At 46.4% G+C, this 21,039-nt stretch overlaps 1 protein-coding gene across 7 annotated transcripts in view; it reads left to right on the top strand.

Moving 5' to 3' along the window:
• The window catches only part of Arid1b (AT-rich interaction domain 1B), a 353,377-nt gene that overhangs the window by 252,675 nt on the left and 79,663 nt on the right, over positions 1-21,039 (top strand). For all 7 annotated transcript variants that reach the window (XM_051164663.1, XM_051164660.1, XM_051164658.1 and 4 more), the window contains one exon: positions 18,498-18,587. In XM_051164663.1, coding sequence (XP_051020620.1) covers positions 18,498-18,587 — 90 coding nt within the window. The remainder of the gene's footprint in view (positions 1-18,497; positions 18,588-21,039) is intronic.

Consider the following 21,039-nt stretch of genomic DNA (forward strand, 5'->3'; position numbering starts at 1 on the left):
TACCACCACCTGCCACCCTTTCTCTCTCCATGCTCTCCTAGTTATCTTCCTCAGAGTCCTAGACCACACCCCTCTCCATGCCACATAAGGCAGGCCTTTACCCGCTGCCAGAGAGCTCGCCCCACGTGACAATTAAGAGCTGTGGACAAACTAAAGCCCAAACTAAAATCCCACACATGGGGTTAAAACAAAAACATATAAACACAACATAACTGAGTTTACAAAGAACCCAAAGTTTACAGCACTCAACCTTCTTATATAGAAGACTGACCCTTTCACACTTCAACACAAGAAGCAGGAAACTCCAAGCCTTATCCCCTCAGGAGTGACCAGAGCATGAATCTTGGTGATTTCTATCCTTCACCCTCCCCCTACTTCCCAGCTAAGTCTAAGGGCATTCATCTTATGTGGGTGGCCTTGAGAGATGCTATTTTGGGAACTGAGCCGAGGGCATTATAAATACTAGTGAGCACCCTACCACAGGGCATTTTGGTTTCTTGTTTGGTTTGTTTCTGTTTGTTTGCCTTTTGGTTTTAGGCTTGGCACATGCTAGCTAAGTGCTCTGCCATTGAGCCCATTCCTCAGCCTGAATGTCAGGATTACGTGGTGCTCATTACATTTGCTGCTTTGGTGAGATTCATTTTAAAGGTCTGACCTGTTACCTACCCGGTGTGGTGGCACATGTTTGTCATCCGAGTACTTGCGAAGCTGGGGCAGGAGGATCACAAGTTCGAATCCGGTTGTGCCATGTGGTGAAACTTCAACACCTTGAGTTTCTCCATTTATACTAAATTTTCCCATAGAGTTGGTTTTTGCTTTCTATGTACTTGTAATGCTAACATAGCTTCCACTAGAGACTTAATTCTGCCCCATCCCCCCCTGCCCTCCCTCTCTTTAGTTTTGTTAGCTGGGATAGCACACTTTCTGCACTTGGTTCTGAATCTGCACACGCATGTGTCCGTGTCCTGTAGCAGTTACGTGACTTCCCCAGGCACGCTTCCCAAGCTCCAGGAACACGGGAGCCAGCTTGTTTTACCTGAGCTTGCCTGTGGACTGGCTCTTGCAGTACCACCCTCCCAGCAGCTCCCTGGGAAGCACTCAGCTGCTGTGCAGCCCACCGTGCGGCCACACACTGTGCTCATTCTTCCTGGTGCTGTTCGCCCAGGACTTGTTAGAAGACAACAATAACCATTTTTCTCCGCCTCGGCCAGATTCATGACATTGATGGAGATGAGCCTCACGGGGGATCCGACCCTAGTCAAGTGGCCTAGGTGGCTGGTTCAGATTATCCATGGCGTCCAAGGCCCAGCCCCACGGGTGTCCAAGGCTCAGCTCCAGAGTCCTGATGGCCCACCACACCTGTCCCTTCTGGGGTCTTTGCTTCATGTGCTCTTGGGATGGAGGGTTCCTGTTGGGGACCTCGATTGCCTCCTGACTCGGCACAAGCTGTGCTCCAGCATCGCAGGCGCATGCCAGAAATACAGGCCCACCTGTGTGGCGTTCTCCCCGGTGACGTTACAGGGTCTGCTTTCTACTTCCCTTCTTCTCATTTCTCACCTGCTGGTAGTGATATGGTTGCATTTAAAGACCAGGGTGAAGAGCCTTCGCCCTCCTTGTGCGTAGGGCGCGTGTGTTTTATTTCGGTTAGGTTGTGGTTAATTCTGAAGAATTTGCCGGCAGTGTCTTCTAATAATAACCAATTTGGTCACATTTCAGTGTGGCAGTTTCTCAAGTTACAGCCCAAGAGTTCCTTGCCAGAATTTCAGGAGCGAGGCCTTTGAATGTACAAATATGTGCTGGATCTGATCCCCCAGCTCTGCCCAAGCTGAGTCAGCAGCAGCGGTGCCCAGCTGATGCCCGAGAGTCCTGTGTGCTGGCTTGGCTGGCCTTGCCTCCTGAGCCCCCTTGAAGATGACTAACAAAGCACAAATGCGGATCAGCCCACCCTTTGCAGCTTCCATTTAACACAGAGCTTTTTGTTAGCTTCTCCTGCCTGTGCTGTGCGTGCAGCCAAGGGTACTGACTGGGTGAGTGGCATGCAGGGCAGGTGTGCTCCTGGCCAGGCGGCTCCTTCTGTTTGTTTGCATTGCTCATACCTCTGCCTTGCTTTTCTTAATGAATGTCTAAGGGCGTGTGCTTCAGGGTCTTGCTCATGCTCTGTTTTGGTTTTTTGCCTCTGGCCTGCTGTGTGTAGAATTAGGTCACTCTCACCCGATGGCCATGGATAATAGGTTAGGACAAAAAATACCAGGTAAGATAATCACACGAATGCCTCATCAAAGTGACACAGCTTTCTGGCAATTCTTATGTGGCATTGGTTTTTATTATAGAGAGGTACATCTTCCTACCCATCAGAGCAAAACAGAGTTGTATCAAGTACAAAGGCAGATTCTTCCCACTCCTGTTTTTGTTTTCATTTTCTCCTTTTGTTTTCTTTCTGCTGTTTGCTTTTAGGTTGTATAAGCGTCCTGAGCTTTGATGATGAAGGTGGCTCACCTACCTTCCCTGGAAGTGACAGCTGGCCAAGTGACAGTGAGGGCTTTGTTAGGTAGGCCAAGAGTCCAGAGAGCTTGAGAGAAGAGGATAGTGAGGAGAGGCCTTTGAGTCATCTCTTAAGCACTGCGTTCTGTGCATTTCTTCCCTCTGCAGCTGGTGCTCTCCGTCTCTGTCTCTGTCTCTGTCTGTCTGCCTCTCTCTCTCTCTCTCTCTCTCTCTGTCTTTCCCTCTGTCTCTGTCTCTCTCTCTGTCTTTCCCTCTGTCTCTGTCTCTCTCTCTGTGTTCCCCACCACCCCCCCCCCCCAACACACACACACAGCTCCTCCACAGCTGCCCCTTCCCAAGAGCTGACACACCCCTGCCTGGCAAAAGCCTCTTGTTTCTGTGCTTTGTAAAAGCTTGCCAGGGTGAAGCTTGCCAGAGATGGCCTGTGCTCTGTGAGCTTCAGTTCCAGAGTTCAGCCTCATCCCACATTGCAGAGCCTGTCATTTCAGCTCCTGGAGGGGGAATTGTTCATCCAACTTGCCGCCAGACAGCAAATGCACATTTAAAAGGGTGTGTGCTCGTGTATATGTGGGTATGTGCCTGCATCTGGAAATAGGTTTGCTGGGCTGCTGTGTGGCATTTAAACAGCCCAGCCTGTGCTCAGTGAGAAGCTAAGTGCCTTTCAGAACTGCAGCTACAAACAAGATATTCTAAACTTTCTTACTTAATTTGATATTCACACAGCAGATTCAGAAAGGATGCTAAAATGGGGAAGAGAAAGACGGATGGCAGCAAGGAGTTAGTCATGGGCGTGAGTGAGCAGGAAGGATTTTAGTGAGAGGAAATGATAGGTTCCTGAAGTGATTTGTCAAGATCAGTGTCTATAAAATGAACCACAGAGGGTGCAAACCAGTGTCACTCTTTTATTTAACCTATTCTTCATAGATTTTTAAATCTTTCAAGGCTCAAGCCAAGCCCATCCTTGTAAATACATTTTCCATGTTTTAATTTATCCTTAATAAAGCTCAGGGTAAATTACAGGTTTATTTTTCTGTAAACATTTCCAGGCCAATTTTCTTTTAGCATTGCAGGTACTGGGCTGCACATGGTATTGCGGTGACAACACCATTTTGTATGTCTGCACCAGTCTCCTACCTGCTGAACGCTCGTCCCGTATATCACGTGTTCCATTTTGGCTTCTCCGGAGGTAGAAATTCTGTGACAGCTTGTTCCAGAAGGAATACATGCTGCTTATTGGCAAACTGAACAGGCAAAAGGAAAAAAAATTAAACACAAAATGCCATTGATAGATCCATGTTTCTAATCTGTGGCTACACAGAAAACATCAATTCAGCATTTCTACAAACTGAGAGAACTTAGCCAGTATTTTTTCCCCTTACAATGTAAAATATTTGTGTGTTAAACAAAGCAGTAATTCCCCATCCTTCGCAAATGATGCTTAGCAACAGTGAGGGAAGCAGACACATGTTCTGGCTTTGAGAGATGGTGGGAGCTTGGTTAGGGAAAGTGTGGCATTCAGCCTCCCCTCTGCAGCTTGTAACAGTTCATACCAAGATCCACCCTGTTTTGAAAGAGCCCTGCACTCCAGGTTCGCGTGCATGCATGTGTGCGAGGCGCACGCATGCGCACACACTCCGGCCTTGCCTTGTGATACCTGCACTATATATAGCCAGTGGCATTCTTCTGGCTGGGTCATGAGTGTGGTTTCTATTTTCCGAAAGTACAAGCCTGAAGCTGGTCTTCATTTGAAATTCAGCTTCTCTCTTCCTCTCCCTCCGTATTTAGAGACCATGAGGACACTGGGGACTTCTCAAGCGCATTTCCACCTTACTTTTCACTCCCTCTTGTCCTTCTGTTTAAGCTCCTGCTGCCCTCACCCCCACCTCTGGTCTTTGCCTGTGTTGGCATGTCCTTTTTCACTGCATCGTCTGCTGAAGTGAGAATCAGACACCTTGTTCATTTCTGGCCTTCGTTCCCTTCTGGAGCTAGTGGACTGCAGAGCTGTACACAGCTTCTCTGGAAAAGCAGTTAACACTGAGCTGCTGTACTAAGGACTCAAGACGTGAGGGGTACAAAGTTTTTATGAGCTAGTTGAAGCCTAGAAGAAGAAAATGTCAGAATCCACTTTGCTACATTTTGGGAATCGGCGGTTAAGTGGATGGTGCTCTGAACCGAGGTGTTCCTGAACTTCTCTTTGTGAGCGTTTCTCTAAATGGAGTGAGTCATTGATGCGGAAGGAGGGTTCGGTCTATTTCCCTATCTTCCGATAAGCTGAGGATTGTGATGTGTTGATTGATTATAGCCGTTAGGCCTGCTACTAATCAGCTTCATCACTTACGCTCACTCACACACTTGCACCTTTGATTTCTCTTCCATAACAGGATGATGTGGGGTGTCATTGACTAATGAAGAGCAGAATTGATTTGGGCACGAGACAAACGGAATGCCGACACCAATCCTGAAATGCATTAATCTTGAATAATCCACATCTGCATGTTTATAAATGCTATAACCAGGGATGGTTGGTGTTGACATTCTCCCTTCCAAACAGAAAGTGACAGCAGGGTTTGTACTTGCAAACTGCTTTAAATGCACATAGCGGAATGCCAGCGGTGTGACCTTGCGAAGGGTGCCAGCGCAGTGCTGCACGGCTGGTTCAGTTGCATGCTGCTGCTGCCTCCTGTGTGCCCAGACAGCCAGCCTGCCCAGCTGCATGTCCTCCGTTCCTTAGTTTATCACGTTCTTGGTTGGTTGATTCAGTCCACAAAGTAGACTGTGGACATGTTTCTAGGAATGTGGGGAACACACTGGACCTGTGTGTGGAGGTCCGTGTTCTCACAAGGTATGAGAAAAACAGGAAGTCCGTAAATGAGTGTGCTTTGAGTCTGGGAAATGTCTTGGCAGTAAAGCATTCGGCCTGGAGATTAGATCCCCAGAACCCAGATACAAAGGAGTCCCCAGATCAGGCTAGCGAGTCAGCTTAATTGACAGGCCCTGCCTTAATAACTAAGGCAAGTACATTATAATTAGGACATGTGGTCCAGGTTAGGCGGTAAGGGGCCATCCCGGCTGCTTGGTTAAAGGGCAAGGGCAGAATCAGGGCCTGCAGGCCACGGCAGGATCCTAAGGAAAGTAATCACAGTGTCTGCACAGTGGGCGTGTGGAGGAGGAGGAGATTAGGGATGAAGAACCTGGAGAGCCACGCTGTTACAGTAGGAGATGCAGGAGCGAGGGTGTAAACAGGAAGTCTGGCATTTGACTCAACCATTCAGGGGGACTTGTTGCAGTTTGTTTTGTTTGTTTTGTTGTTGTTGTTTAACAAAAAGTTAGGTGTAAGGATGTGGACACAGGGGCAGTATTTCAGTACAAATTGTAAAGTGCAAGCCTGTGGGGTTTGAAGTGAGATGTAGCAATGTCTACTAGCCTTGTCATCATGCTCAGGGGGCTGGTAGCAGCCCAGACTGCTGGTCCCCACTCTCACTTTCCTGTTCCAAAGGTTGAGCTCTAGCTACCCAGAGCCCCCAGGCACACCGCATCGCAGGTCCCTCATGAGGCCTCCTGTTACTTTTATTCTTAGTGTCTAGGTGATTATTATTTAGTTACTGGTCACTGCAGTGTTTAGGGATAAGGAGCCACCTCAGGACAGCACGTTGCCAGTTTTGTATTTGCTTTCCTTCTCCCGATCCTTCTAGAGCTAGGTTATGACCTCAGAGGCAGTGCAGAGCAGATGAGAGCATGCAGTCATCTCAGGCATCACTCTTAGAGATCTGAGCCCCAGTGCATTGCTGTCTTCTTCCTCCCCTCCCTCCTCCCCTCCCCTCCCCTGTTTGCTCCCTTAGAAACAGTCACAGACAATACTTTCTTTCCTCTCTGCACTACTAACTATGACTGCGCAAGGCCTTGGCCCACACAGCTGAACTGGAGTGTGCTGTGCTATCTCTGTTACTGGTGCTGTCATCCCATCCCTCAAGATCCAGCTGAGTCTCTTTCTTCTCACTAAATGCCTACTGATTTCCTCCTTGCAGTAGATTGTGCCTTCCTTCTGTGTGTTGTGGTTGGCCTTAAAAGTGGCAGGAGAAGCTTCCCTTTCATCAGTGGTGGGAGCACTGGCCAGCAGGGGGCGCTCAGTAGCTAGTGGCCAAATTTCAGAATGCCAGTTCAGAAAGGAAAATTAAAAGAACATTCTGAAGTTTGTCTCGTGGCTAGCCTGGCTGCTGTGGCTGGGCCTTGGCGTTTTCCCTCTCACTGATCATTCTGTCTGCTCTTCTCTTCAGAGACTCAACAGGATAGATCATTCTGTTTCCTTTGCTTTTAAGAACAGCACCTAAAAACCTAGTTCTGAACCTGTGGGTGTGAGCCCAGCCTTCGAGTCTGATCCTTAGCTAGTGACAAAATCCCTGCTTTGGCAACAGGTTAGGAATATACTCCAGATAGCTGGAGGACACGAGGCGTTTCAGAGGTATGCATGGCCTAGAGAAAGCACGGTGAGTTCGTGAGGCTGTGGCTCAGAATGCACAGCTGCTTCTCCACGTTCTGTTGGCCTTTGCCACGCACCCTCCAGTTGTCCCCCATACAGAGGCTGCAGGAGACCTGTGCACAGCTCCCAGAGTTCACGAGAGCCCAGCCGCTGCCCACACTGAGCTATGCTAGACACTCAGCCCACTCAGAAGCCCCCTGCCACTCCACCATGCGGGCTCAGTGGTCCCTCACCCACATATTCCTTCTCTTCAAAAGCCACTGGTTGAAGCCAAATATACGGTACACTGTGAGCTGGGACCCAGAGCACGTCACTCGGACAGTCCTTGCCTTTAATTGTGTGCAGGGTTTCAGCCAGTAGCTTCAAGTTGAGTTTTTCCAGAGCAGCACAGTGCTTTAACGCTTACTTTTTTTGTTTGTTTGTTTTTGTTTTTGTTGGTTTGTTTTGTTTTTTGTTTTTGTTTTGTCTTGTTTGAGACCTGGTTCTCTGGGTAGCCCTGGCTGTCCTGGAACTCGCTCTGTAGACCAGGCTAGCCTTGAATTCACAGAGTTCAGCTTAACTTTTACTTTTAAAAGTAGTTTTGGAGCTGGGAATGTAGCTCGTTGGCTTAGTGTTTGCCTGGAAGGTGTAAAGCCCTCGCTTGACCTCCAGCACCACATAAGCAAGGCATGAACACACATGCCTGAAAGCCCAGCCCTTGGAGCCGAGCCTCGGCTCCGTTACAAGGTGAAGGCCAGCCTGCGCTGCATGCGACCCTGCTCAAAAAGAAAGAAATTGCTCAGCCACCCAAGCGCTTGTCCCATAAACACAGCGACCTAGGTTTGTATCCCTGGCATCCATGTAAAAAGCTGGATTTGATGGCACACATCTGAGGTTCCAGCGAAGGAAGCAGAGGCCAGTGGACCCCTGGAGCCGGCCAGCCAGCTTAGCCCAATCAGTGCAGTCAACTCCAGTGAGCGACCCTGTCTAAAACAGTAAGGTGGAAAAGGAACAAGTCAGCCTCTGGTCTGCGCATGTGCACCGACCACAGAATCAGTCTATCAGTCAGTGGAGTTTTAAGTCAAGGGTATAGAAGTTTTAAGTTTTATCACAAAAATAAACTATTAGTGTAGTTTCAAATGTAATAAAGTTTTAAAACTTTTAAAAACTAGGTTAATTTCACACATAAATTGATTAATTCTATATTTAACAGAAGTTAAGTCTATATATTTAATAGAATAGAAACTATGGGGGTTAGAATTAATTTGTTATTGTGTGTGTATGGGTAGCAGAGGACACATGCGTGGCCCATGTGTAAAGGTCAGAGGTTAACTTTGCAGAGTCAGTTCGTTCTACCTTTACCTGGGTTCAAGAACTCAAACTCAGTCCCCAGGCTCTAATGGCAAGTGCCTCTACTCACTGAGCCATCATGTCCACCTAAAACCAGTGTTTTATTCTGCCAGTCTCCTTCCTGAAAGTCTAGTGCTCCCAAACAGTGTGACTTTTTCTCCTGCCTGTCACATCCAGTAGTGTCACCATGCCTGTTGTTAGAACATGGCCTCTGTGCTGACCAGCGTGCATCCTCTTACCGTGTATGGGCTCTTAGGGGAGCAGTGCATCAGAGGGCAAGCCCATCCTGCATGGCATTTTCATACCTGCTCATGTTTACAAGCAGAATTGTCATGGAGGAGTGTGACAAGGAAGGGCACAAGCCAGCACAGCTTTGATTAAAGGGGGGGGGGGGGGCGGGGAGTACCTAGCTCAAGCACTTGTCTTTATCCTGCAGGAGAGACCAGCCACAATCGCAAAGAAAGGAAGCAGGCAGGCACTCGACTAATCTTTCTCCTGGGGGTCCAGGTGGACAAATTGGCAACCCCATTCACAGCTTTTTTTCCCTTGTCCCTTTTGTATCACAAGAACTGCTAATCGGATCCATGCTGCTGCAGCAGGGTTAGCTATTAGCAGAATAAAGGCAGATTTCTTCAAAAGAGCGGGCGGGGGAACCAACTATACAAAATTGCAAGGTTGTTAGAATCTTAAACGCACAGCAGTCGATTTCCCCCCTTATTCTGAATTGCACGATGAATACAAGTCTTTCATCTGTCACTATACCCCGTTCTTCACAAGGCAGCCAAATATTAAGCTTCTCAAACAAAAAGAAAGGGATCTTAGAAAGAGGAAAAATATTGAAGAGGGATAAGAATGGGTAAGAGAAGAGGAAATTAGGTTTTGTTTCTATTAATTTGTCCTGGTGAGAGAAATATAAACTGTCTGCTCTGTTTGCACCCCACCCCTACCCCGTTACATCAAAGCAAGGATTAGAGCAGATTGGCTGGGTGGCGCTTCTGAGTTTTGTGCCTGGGGTTGTGTGTGAGTCAGACTCGGAACCTACCCCCTTTTAAATAGTCACAGGGTTACTATCTTCCTGGGAGAGCAGCATTATATCCAAATATGTGGTCCCCACCCTGCCACCAGAGCACTTGTCCAAAGCAGACCTTTTGAAAAGGTTGTATTCTGATGAGAAAAGCACCACATTGTCTGTATGGTGGTTTTTGTTTTCCTGACAGTTTTCATTCTTTCACCCGCTTGCTGAGAGGAAGGAGCACAGGAAGTGAACAGAGCTGGCATGCTGAGTGCTCCACCAGGGTTTCCCTGTCAGCAGCTGAAGGGCTGCACTTGAACCTGGGCTCATAAGAGGCTGTCCCCACCCTACAGCCCTGGCCCTTAGCACAGAAGGCCTGCTGTAGGAAACTGTTCTCAGACTCAGTCTTTAGTCAGAGCTCTCACTGACCTGCAGGACAAAGCCTGGGTTTGGCCTTCTAGTCTCAGATTACATTTACCTTATGCCTTGCAAGACCTTTGTAGTGTCTCTACTTCAAAATCACTGTGTGGAGCTGTCTATTCTGCAGGATTCTCAGGGCACCAGATGACCAACTGTTAAACTGACTTCATGTCACAAATGTGGAGCGTACTGTCATTAACAAGTTAACAGGCTGCAGGCGTAGCTCAGTAGGTGACGATGCTTGCTGCCAAGCCTGGTGACCCAGCTTAGTCCACCCAACCTACACAATGGAGGCAGAGAACCAACTCCTGCAAGTTGTTCTCTGTGTCCATAGGTGCACTGTGACACCTGCGCGCCCCTACCCACCCAGGCACACAAGGTAAATAAATAAAATAGGACTTTTGAAAGGTGGTAATAGCTTAGTATATTCTGTTTGTAATATAAACAACCAGCTGAATAATGGTACATTAATATCACAGTTTTTGTTTTTTAATTGAGAAAACTAACATTGCAGATTGAAGTGCAGGTATTTGCGGGACTCTGGCAAGAGGTTGGGTTCCTTCAGAGTGAGTGTGCTGCACACTCACTATTGCTCATTGCCTGCCAGCTGTTCCCTTCTCACTGTTATGGCTGAAAAATCAAGGAACCTTAGATGCACTTAGTTCTTAAATTCTGAAGAGTGGTGTAAGTAGTCAGTTTTGAAAACAGGCGGTCTGCAGGAGGGGCACTAGTGGCCATTTTATGCAAAAACCCACTCTCCACTTTACCAGTTTTCCCTTCTATGACTTTGGGCAAAAGAAAACACAGAAGGGAAGAAAGGCCAGGTGAAATGGGTCAGCAGGGAAAAGCTCCTGCCAGGCCTGATGACTCAAATCTGACCCCAAAGCTCACATGGCAGAGAGAGAAGCTGTGAAACACTGTGCAGCGTGATGAAATCACGCCACGTCACAGATCCACTTAAGAGGTTTAATAGGGGAATGCAGAGACCACCTCCAGAGATACACATGAAGGGGGAGTGGGGAAGGGAGAGGGAGCACCCCACCTGGAGGGTCTGTTCTTTTATATGGCCCTGCCCAGGGCCACGCCCCCATGGCACTTCAGCAGTGACATCACAGGCAGGGGACTGTTGGAGAATCCTAACAAAAACAATTCCCCAGGATTGGAGATATGTGTGTGCATACACATATAGATGGGGGGGTGGGGCGAGGATCAAGGGAGAGCAACATCAGAGAGAGGTTTGTATGCTCCAAGGTTAACTCGGAGTAGTTAGGTTTGAATGTCTAAATAAAGTGGCCGTATAACAAACCTTACTGCTAGTTCAGGAAGATAGCTTTTCCAGTAAGTCTGAGAGATGTGTAAATCGCATCCCTGTGCAGTTCTGTTGACTAGTTGCCTCCTCACTGATCATGAGGTGCTTAGTGACAAAGGCTTGATCTTTGTCCCTGGGCTGCTCAGTGGGTGACGACTATGGCTTCTAAGGCCAGCTGCCTGAGTTGACCCTTGGGACCTGCACAGTGGAAGCAACTCCTACAAGTTGCTCTTTGACTTTTATACACAAGTCATGGAATGTGTTGGGGGTACAGTACACTCACACACCCTCTCACATACACACACTCTCACATCCTCATACATGCAGACACGCACACACACACACACTTTCATACACATGCACACACCGTACGCATGAAGACACTCAGACACACTCACACACATTTATACTCAAAGTCTCTGTTTTTCTCTCACACACACAGTCTCTCTCACACACTTACACACATTCACACTCACACAGTTCACACACAAACACACACACACACACACACACACACACACACACACACACACACACACGGGCCTGGATAGTTTGTTCTACAGAGGCTGCTATAATTCAGTTCTTGGTCTTGTCTGCTGTAGTAACTGAGGGAGGCTGGAGCCAAGAAAGTTTTGTCCTCGGGAGAGTTACCATGCGCCTGCTTGCTGTGGTTATTACCTGGTGTCCCAACAGCACTGTCATCCAGAGTTTTCATTTTCTGTTGTGTTTGATCTAAGAACCAGGAAAATACTTCAGCTCTTAGACCTGCAAGTGTTGAAATTGCAAAGGAGAGTTATGAGTCTGCACGAAGCCTGGCTTGCAAAGCTTTTAAGCCAAGTTATTGTGTGACTTCTCCTGGAAAAGGGGAGCTTGATTAACCCCAGAGAGGCCACCAGCAACTGACCAAAGAAATAAAGTGTAGCTTGGTGAACCAGGGAGCTTACTGAGGTGACTCAAAGGCAGCCACATCCCCAGAGCTTACCCCAGCATGTGTGAAGCTCATGAAGGCTGAATCCCCAGAGCTCTGTGCAAGGCTTGCAAGCAGCTCGGTAAAACAGTCCCCTATCCCCGAAATCCTTTACTGCTTTTATAACCTTGGGGAGGGACTTGTGAATCCTGGGAACTCTGGAGACCAGGAGGCACTCTTTGCTTTCTGAGTCTCTCTGTGGCTCCACAGCACACCGCAGTGTGTTCACACAAGCCTCGGCAGTGAACATGGGAGCATGTGCCGGTTGCCTGCCGGTGCCATTCTCACTAAGCACTGCCTGATGTTTCCTGACCTTTCAGAGCTAGTGTCCTGCATGTTTTCTTACTTTTATAGAATCATTTATAAGAAGCTAGCTAACTATGCCTATGGAATTCCAGGGCATCACACAGTGCTGTAAATACAGTTCTATTTTTACTGTTTCATGTCATCAGTGGCTGCTTATAAACTATCCACAATCACTGAGTTAAGTAGTTGTGGCAGAGAACATATGGCCTGCGAAGGCTAAAATATTTACTATCTGCCAGTTTATAAAAAAGGAGGGAGGATGCCTAATTCTGATTTAGAATAACAAGATAAAATTACATGATTACTGTTAACTCATAAAAAAAAATCTAATGAGCTATTAGTCTGAGTTTGCTTTCTGGAATAAGCAGTCATGTATTCACAACAAATATGTATTGAATATTCACTGTGTGTTTGGATCTGGAGATGCAGCAAAGAATGAAGGAGAAAGGAGTCTCTGCTCTTGTGGGATTCACACCATAATGAGATGTGTCATATAGAGAAAACAGAAGTAAATTGAAAATGTGTGAGTATTAGTGCCAGTGTCCATCAGTGAGAAGTGTGCAGTGTATAGTGTCCCAGCCAGCCGTGCCACACCTTGCTGTTGTACTGGCTGATCTCTGTATTAGCTGCTTTGCTTGCTGCTGGGACCAAAAAAAAAAAAAAAAAAAACACTCTACGACTAAAGGAGGGAGGGGCTTGTTCAGGCTTAGGTGTGCACTGTCCTGGCTAAGAAGCTGCAGTGGCCGGAGCTTGAGGCTGTGGTTTCCTGGTATCCACAGCTAGGAAGCAGGGAGGACCCTGGCCCCTTGAATCATGCCAGCGACAAAGGGTGCATCATCCCGCTTCATCTAAATCAGAAAATCTCTGACATGTCTGGAGGTTGGTTTCCATGATGATCAAATGAACTGTAGTAACATCACAGCCACATAGACATTATCACTAGTTCTTTCCCTGTAAAGTATGCACATTCCGTATGTACCACCTTGCCAATACATACACATTAGCCAGTTTTCTCTACATGCAGTATCAAGTCACAGTATCTTGTTTATTCCACTAAAAATACCTATTTTTATTGACTGACTTGATCCAATTTTTACCTATTTTTATTTAGAATAGACAGCCTCAGAATGTGGTTGTATGTTGGAAAAAATATTAAGACCCTATAACCAAGTGGTGTTTATCCCAGGATGTCTAGGATGATTCTGTAGTAACGCTGGCATTAATATTATAGACCATGAAAATAAATATAAGGAAATTTAATATTTAGCAAAAATCTGATCCCCAGTCATGACTTTAAGACAAAAGAAGGCAGTGGCATTCTCGGTGTGCTGAGATGTATGGATCCTGGCTGAGTTTCTGTTGTGGGTGGTGTGCTGAGGTGTGTGGATCCTGGCTGTGTTTCTGTTGTGGATGGTGTGCTAAGGTGTGTGGATCCTGGCTGTGTTTCTGTTGTGGATGGTGTGCTGAAGTGTGTGGATCCTGGCTGTGTTTCTGTTGTGGATGGCCTTGCAAGGATAGCAGCCAATGCCAGTGAAACAAGAGACTTCATCTGAAGGCATAAGAGCAGGCACGAGAAGATAAAGGTATCCAGGTATCCCCCAGCGTAGGTGGGATGACAGCAAATCTAAAATTGGACCAAGGATATATGAAAAATTAGTAAGTGAAATGATAGCACATCAAACGGTGGAATAGGAAGGATTTCTGAATTTTTTATTTCTTTACATTTTGTCTGTATGAGTATTTGCCTGCATTTATGGAAGTATACCGCATGTGTGCCTGGGGCCCACAGAGGTCTGAAGATAGCGTCACATCCCTTGGAACTGGAGTTTATAGGCCACTGTGAGTAAGAGAGCAGCTTTGTGCAGCAACAGCCCCAGTGCCAACACAAGTGCTGCCAGCCACAGCGCACAAAGCACCTGAATGGGATAGCAACACTAATAATTGTTCTATGTATTTGATGTAGAGAAGTTCATTGATTTAGGTATAAATTTAGGTTGGTTACTACTGGAAACGTTGTAAGTAAAAAGCCTTAAATGTTCTCTAGTTTTGGACAGGAATCAGAGAAACTTACATAAGCTCATCTTTATACATATAAATACCAGCAGGCAGGTTTGTGTAATACCTGGGTTGGATATGCCTCTGTCCACTGGGAGAGCTAGCATTAGTATACCATTAGCAGCAAACCATCCTGACGCTCAGAGCTAAGTCTCCGCACAGCCCTCCAGGATCAGGAGCCAGGACTTCCAAAGTGCCTGACAGATCCCAGGACTGGTGCAGGACAAGCGCAGAGGAGCCTGAAGCCCCTGATCCTCCTGAACATCCGACACACTGCATCAGCAGAGCCCAGGGACTGGAAGAGCTTCGGTATGCATTAACAAGAGGAAAAACTGCTTCTGGGCCTTAATTTGGGAAGTCTAGATCCATGTTAAAGTGCCTGCTGCATTGGGCCTAATCAAGCTTTAGCATCGTAATAACAGCCCACCTGTACTCACTGAAGGATGCAAGTTGTCCAGGTAGAGCTGAGCCAGAGAGCTCTGGGTACCAGTGAGAGACTGTGCCTCGGGATACAGTGGAAAGCAATCAAGGAATACCTGTGCCCGCTTCTTACACACACATGTGCACTGCATATACATGCCAGCTTTATATATTAAAAATAAAACCCTTAATAAGGAGTGAAGCCCTCAAGTTCTGAAGAATTCCTACCGGTTCCTAAGTCAGTTCACACTGTAGGCTAAGCCGTACAGAGCCACCTCCCTTTCGATCATGTCCAAGGTCACTGACGAAACCTGACATACCATGGAGCCCTTCACTTTTGCCACATAAGGCCACAGGGCAGGAGGGACAGTTTTTCCCCTTTTGTGTCCTGTTCCTTATATGCAAGATGTAATCCTTTCACTCAGCGAACGAGAGGACCATACAGGAACATAGCTTCCCTCAGACTGGAGGCTGTTAACACACATGGAAGCCAGAGGGGAAATAGAGAGTCACCATTGGCAGACACCCTTGTGGTAAACCTCATAGGCAGGATTTTCTAATAGATGCTGAAATTAGCAGTTAAAAGTTTCAGGAGACGAGGGAAATGAATAACCGGGAAGTGCACTCCAGCCAGATCATATAGTCAGCATGGAATGTTCCCGCTGTCTCCGCCCCACGAAGGGATGGACAGAGAATGATATGGTGTTTCCCACGTGCGTCCCAGATTGCATGTCCTCGTTGTTAAGCGATGAAAATGTGTTACTGAAGTCTGACTGGGGATTATCATACAAAATAACTCATTAGTAGGCTTCCAAAGTGTCGAGGTTATATGACATCAGGAAAGACTGAAGGACAGTAAGGGGACAGTAGCTAAAAGCAGCATAGGCTGGTCCTACAAACATTTACTGGGAAACATAAATACGTTGCAGTTATATAAGATGGCTCCTCTCGTGGATATTCAGCCAAGAGAGTAGAAACTGCGACAACTCAGCCTGTCACACCATTTACACAGAAGTGTCCACACGTGCATGGCTGTACGTGGTGGGCTCCTTCTCCGCCATGCTCTCGCCCACTGTACTCTCCCCACCTTGCTTGTATCATTACAGAGGGAGAGGGAGAGGGAAGGAGAAACTCGAGGCTTAACAAAGCAAACAACCCCTTGGTGTGAATTCTGGTTAAAGCTGAGTTAGCGCCCCCTGCAGTTGATCTGCTCCCTTTACATGGCCATGTCCTCCTCTGAAACGATTACCACACTCTGAAAAGTTTGGCTTAAAATTAGCACAGATTTTAAGGTATTTACCTCATTGATTTCACTGAAGGACTTTGGTTTTCCTCCTATGGACTGTGGACACATACATTTCACGTATACTTTGTGTCATCTGCTATAACAGCGGATGTCCCTGCATTCACACAGGATGTCATTCCTTAGTAATTACACTTACAGTTGTATGGTAGTTATGGAGCTGGCTAAAGAGAGAGAGACTGTGAATGAAAGCAGGGAAATTGAAGTAGCTTGGATTTATTTTTCTTCAGTAACTGTTTATTTTGTGGAAAGGGTGTACTCCTTTACTGCTTTGAAGGGATGTCACCCTTCCACTGCACCAGGCAGCCCATAGCAGTGCTTGGCTGTGACAGTGTCTTCAGCGTGGTGGGATGGGTTTTTTGCAGTCTTATTTTTGCTTGGTGCATCATATGGGAGAGCACTGCCTTGGGTGTGTGTAGTGGAAGCCATGCTGCCCTGTGTTGACATGGAATTGCTGCTTGTTTTCTCCACGTGAGCCTGTGACTCCAGCCTGCCATGCAGAAGCGAGCATTACAATGTAAGCACTTAACGTCTTACGGCAGCTCATCCCCAGTGACACTTCTAAAAGTCCAATTTGGCTGTAGAGCACTTTAAAATGCTAAGTGGACTATAGACTGGGGCCATGAGGTATTTCATTTCATAGAAAACATGTAACCCACAGTAGCTACAAAGCAATTTTTATTGATTATATCCTTGTCCGTGACCAGTGTTTGCCCTTAAAGTTATTTTAGACCAGAATGTTAACTGAATTTATTGTACAGTTAATTATTTGGTATTAATATTAGGTTACTACAGATGCCTAAGATGAAGCCAACTGGAGCCCACGGTGCTCTCTGCCAGGCCTTCTGTGCTGCGTAGGTTGTGAGCACATCTAGGGCTCTTCATCACTCAAGATGTCTCCTGGGTGTGACAGGAACACTCAGAAATATATACCAAGTTTTATATCATTTTCTAAAAGTGGGGTAGCTATGCAGCCAAAGAACTTGAGGACTGTTTCCCAGTGATGCTTCCCCAGCCATTGCTTGTACCTACAGTGAAAATCATCCGCCTGCACAGCCGTTCCTGCAGTTACTCATGAGTGGCAGTCCTCAAGAGTCTGAGCTGTATGCAAAGGTGTCACGTCACCTCCAGCAGGTTGACTTGGTGGCAGTCTTGAAGCTACTCAGCTGTGATTCTTGTTGGTAGTATGCTTAGTTAAGGGAGAACAGTTCCTGTGGAATCCAAGTAGATAGCATAAGCTGCCGTGGTCACGTGACCACCACTCAGGGATGTGGGGGGAGTGTGTGTGTGTGTGTGTGTGTGTGTGTGTGTGTGTGTGTGTGTGTGTGTGTGTGTAACCAAGGGGGAATGTAGGGCACAAAATAGCAGTGCCCTCCTGTCAAGAATGCTTGGGCCATGAGGGCGGGATTAAACGCAATACTTGTTAATTCGGCCATATGTAAACTCTGGGCTGGAAGTTACTTAATACTGTCAATGTCTTGGATGAATCTCAATTTCAGAATTATGCCTCAGGCCTCCACATGACTCCTGTCTTTCCCTTTATTTTGTGTTTTGTATTCTTAGATTATGAGTTGCATCTTCTTCATCCTAAGGGAGGTACTCAAGGCATGGAAAGACATGATTCTCATCTCAAGACATTTACATTATATGTGAAATTTAATTGAGTAAACATTAAACAACTGGGAGCCAAATAGACACTCTTGCTGTATCAGCAACAAGAACAAGAAGTCGCAGAGTAAGGTCCCCTCTTCAGTGCTAATGTGCCTCATGCTTTGTGCTGCATAGAGGCCTTCTAAGTTTCGGCTGAATCACTGAGTGCTTATTAGAAATTGATGTTACGGTATTGATTTGGTACCAGCGGTGAGTGAATGCCAGGCTTTTCTCATGTCTGTCCTGTAGGGATGAGTTCAGACTCGTGAAGCTAAGGTTGGCTGGCCATCTTGGGTTTGTAGACTTGGTGAAGGACGTGTGAGAATGCAGCCACTGGCTGGTCGCTCCATGCCTTTGATAATTCATTCAGAAGCAGTTTCTTAGGTTTGTTTGTTTTTGGTTTGGTTTGGTTTTATAAGATAGGGTTTCTCTGTGTACCCTTGGCTATCCTAGACTTGCTCTGTAGACCAGACTGGCCTCAAACTCACAGAGATCTGCCTGACTGTGCCTCCTCTAGCACTGGGATTATATAGGTGTGCACCACCATGCCAGCTTGTTTGATTATTTTTTAAAAGCAGGTCTTTTGTGATAAATATCTTTATCTTCTTCATTTTACAGGGAAAAAGAAATAATTGACTTTTTTAGCTCTCTTCTCTGTGTCTTTTATGAGCATAAGCGTGAACAGTAACTGTCTTGATTTTGTGGTTGCAGTGTTAATATAAATCCCCTTTTCCTCCTGTTTTTTAGGCAGCCAGATGCCTCCTCAAGCACCTGGGAGCCAGTCAGAGTCCAGTTCCCACCCTGCCTTGAGCCAGTCCCCAATGCCACAGGAAAGAGGTAAGTGCCAAGACACACCCGCACCCCGCTGCTTACCCACGTGGCTCTTTATAATGTGTAAAAAGATAGTGCTTCCTGCAGATGAGCCACACTTACATGTAACAGCCATTACAAAGAGGAGGGACCCAAAGAATGTGTTCACAGAGCACCCTCAGATCTCCCTGCACAGGCCCGTCTCGTCTCATGTTCGTTCTAATAAAATGGTGACTCTGTGTGTGTGTGTGTGTGTGTGTGTGTGTGTGTGTGTGTGTGTGTGTAGAGGAAGATGGCTTTAACCAGTCATTCCTTCCTGTGGTATTTACCAGCAAACTTTAAGCACATAATAAGATCTTGTATAAAATCATAAGGTCTTCAGACTGGAGGCAACCTGACAGAGCACACAGTTTGCTCCCCGAGGGAGGCCGTAGAGTTCATATGGAGCCCTCACTGGAGGCTCGCTGGCGTCCAGGTCAGCCAGGGAGCATGCGCTTTCCTAACGCTTCCAAAAGGATGTTGCCCCACATTTGCAGACTCTCCATGGCTTCACTGGGTGCTGAACGTGATGTGTTCATTAATGCCTGGTGTCCCTCAGGCTTATCCCTTTGTCCTCAGTGGGGAAGTACAGTTGCCGCTGTAGCAGAAGTAGGGAAAGCTGATTTTAACCCAGCCTAGTATAGAGAGGAGCTGCGCTGTCTGCACTGCACAGCACTGCTAGGGCCAGGGGTGGTTTTGACCTAGTTCAGTATGGACCAGGTATTCTCTATGCTCTGCTTCTGTGCCTAGCCACTCCTGCTTGTGGATCAGATGTGCCCGCTTTTCCGCACCAGCAGGCTTGGGGCAGAACTTCCTGGTGCTGGTGTTCCTGGGAGATTAGTAGAGATGATTTTGAAACTTTGGAGTGTGTGAGAGTCACGTGCACATTGTGACTCCCACTTCTGGGCCTGCCCCAGATTTCTTATCAGAAGATTAAGGAGGCACAGTTTAGTTAGTCAGCATTGTTTTCAAGCTTCCCGCTGTTGCCAGTGCGAGGGTGTGTGGAAGGACTGTGGCACATCGGTCCTGCCTTGTGTCTTGGGTCTGTAGTTCGGCAGTGAAGCAGCCGAAAGAGGAAGCTTTCCAGCACTGAGTGCCTACCTGTCAGAGCAGGCCAAGCGCTAGCAGGACATAAATGCCTCTTGTTTGGAGGCCCTAAGATACTACGTCAGCACACCTCCTGAGAGAAGCCTTCACAGCCCTTGGAACAGCATTCCCAGCCCTTAGAACTGAAAGATTTGAATGTGCAGAAACACAAGTATGAAAACCTGACACCCTTGCGGAAGCCTAGCTAAATTAATGGTAAGGGATTTCCTCGGCATAGGCATCATTGTCTTTGTCAGTTTTCCCTTAGTGTGGTTTGGCTAATACACTGGATACATGGCAGTCTGGGCACTGACAGCAAACATTTCCTTCAAATAGCAAATTAAGTAATTCTGTAAGTTGCCAGATCTAAAATGTTTTCTATGAGCCTATTCCCTAAACCTCCTTCTCTCAAAGACTTCTGGAAACATGGCTACACAGCTTCCAAAAAGCAAAATTTACTTTAAAAAAAAAAGATACTGGGCCTGGAGTGATGGTTCAGAGGTTAAGAGCACTGCTGTGTTTCCAAAGATCCTGAGTTCAATTCCCAGCAACCACATGGTGGCTCACAACCATCTGTATGACATCTGGTGCCATATTCTGGTGTGCAGGTGTACATGCAGAAACAACATTGCATGCATAATAAACAATCTTTTATTTTTAAGCAGCTATTAATTTAAATAATGGACTGGTATATATGAGTTAATTTTCCTTAAAGATGGGCGAAGAGGATTATAAGAAAATAAGTTTATTATTTGGTAAAATTTAAGAAATATTTGATATAAAAACCATTTCTTATTTTTACTATCATCTGTTGTGCACTAAGCATGTACAGCCCTGTTCAGTGGATGTAAGAATACGCCTTTAGAAAATGCCCGATTTTGATTCCTGTGCATTGAAGTGATTTAGCACTATTGATGTTCTTACAGTTGGCGTCTGGCAGCCTTGTTTAGGGAATGGACAAAAACAGCAGACAGTACATACATCAATTTTCAAAAATGTCCTCCTTCAGAATCATGGATTTTGGTGAAACCAGATAAGTGCATAGGTTCTTGGCTCCTTAGGCCTGAAATAACTGAGTGATTTCCTTTTGTGTTTGTTTTAATGAGATGAAGGTGAAATAATAAGATTCCATGCTTCACTTCCTTTTATGTATGTATATTCAAGACATATACTTTCTTTGATATTAAGGACTATAAAAATACTTACAGGTCCACAAAAGGATGCTGTGCCCCCTCTGTGGAGTGCAGTTTTCTGAGCCCTTCCTCAAGTCGCCATGATTCCCCCAGTGTCCTGGAGCCAAGTCCCTTCAGGCCTAAGATGCTGAACTCTTTTAATTTTTCATAATGGCATTGTC

The sequence above is a fragment of the Acomys russatus genome, chromosome 21 (assembly GCF_903995435.1).
Source record: "Acomys russatus chromosome 21, mAcoRus1.1, whole genome shotgun sequence".
NCBI lineage: Eukaryota > Metazoa > Chordata > Mammalia > Rodentia > Muridae > Acomys > Acomys russatus.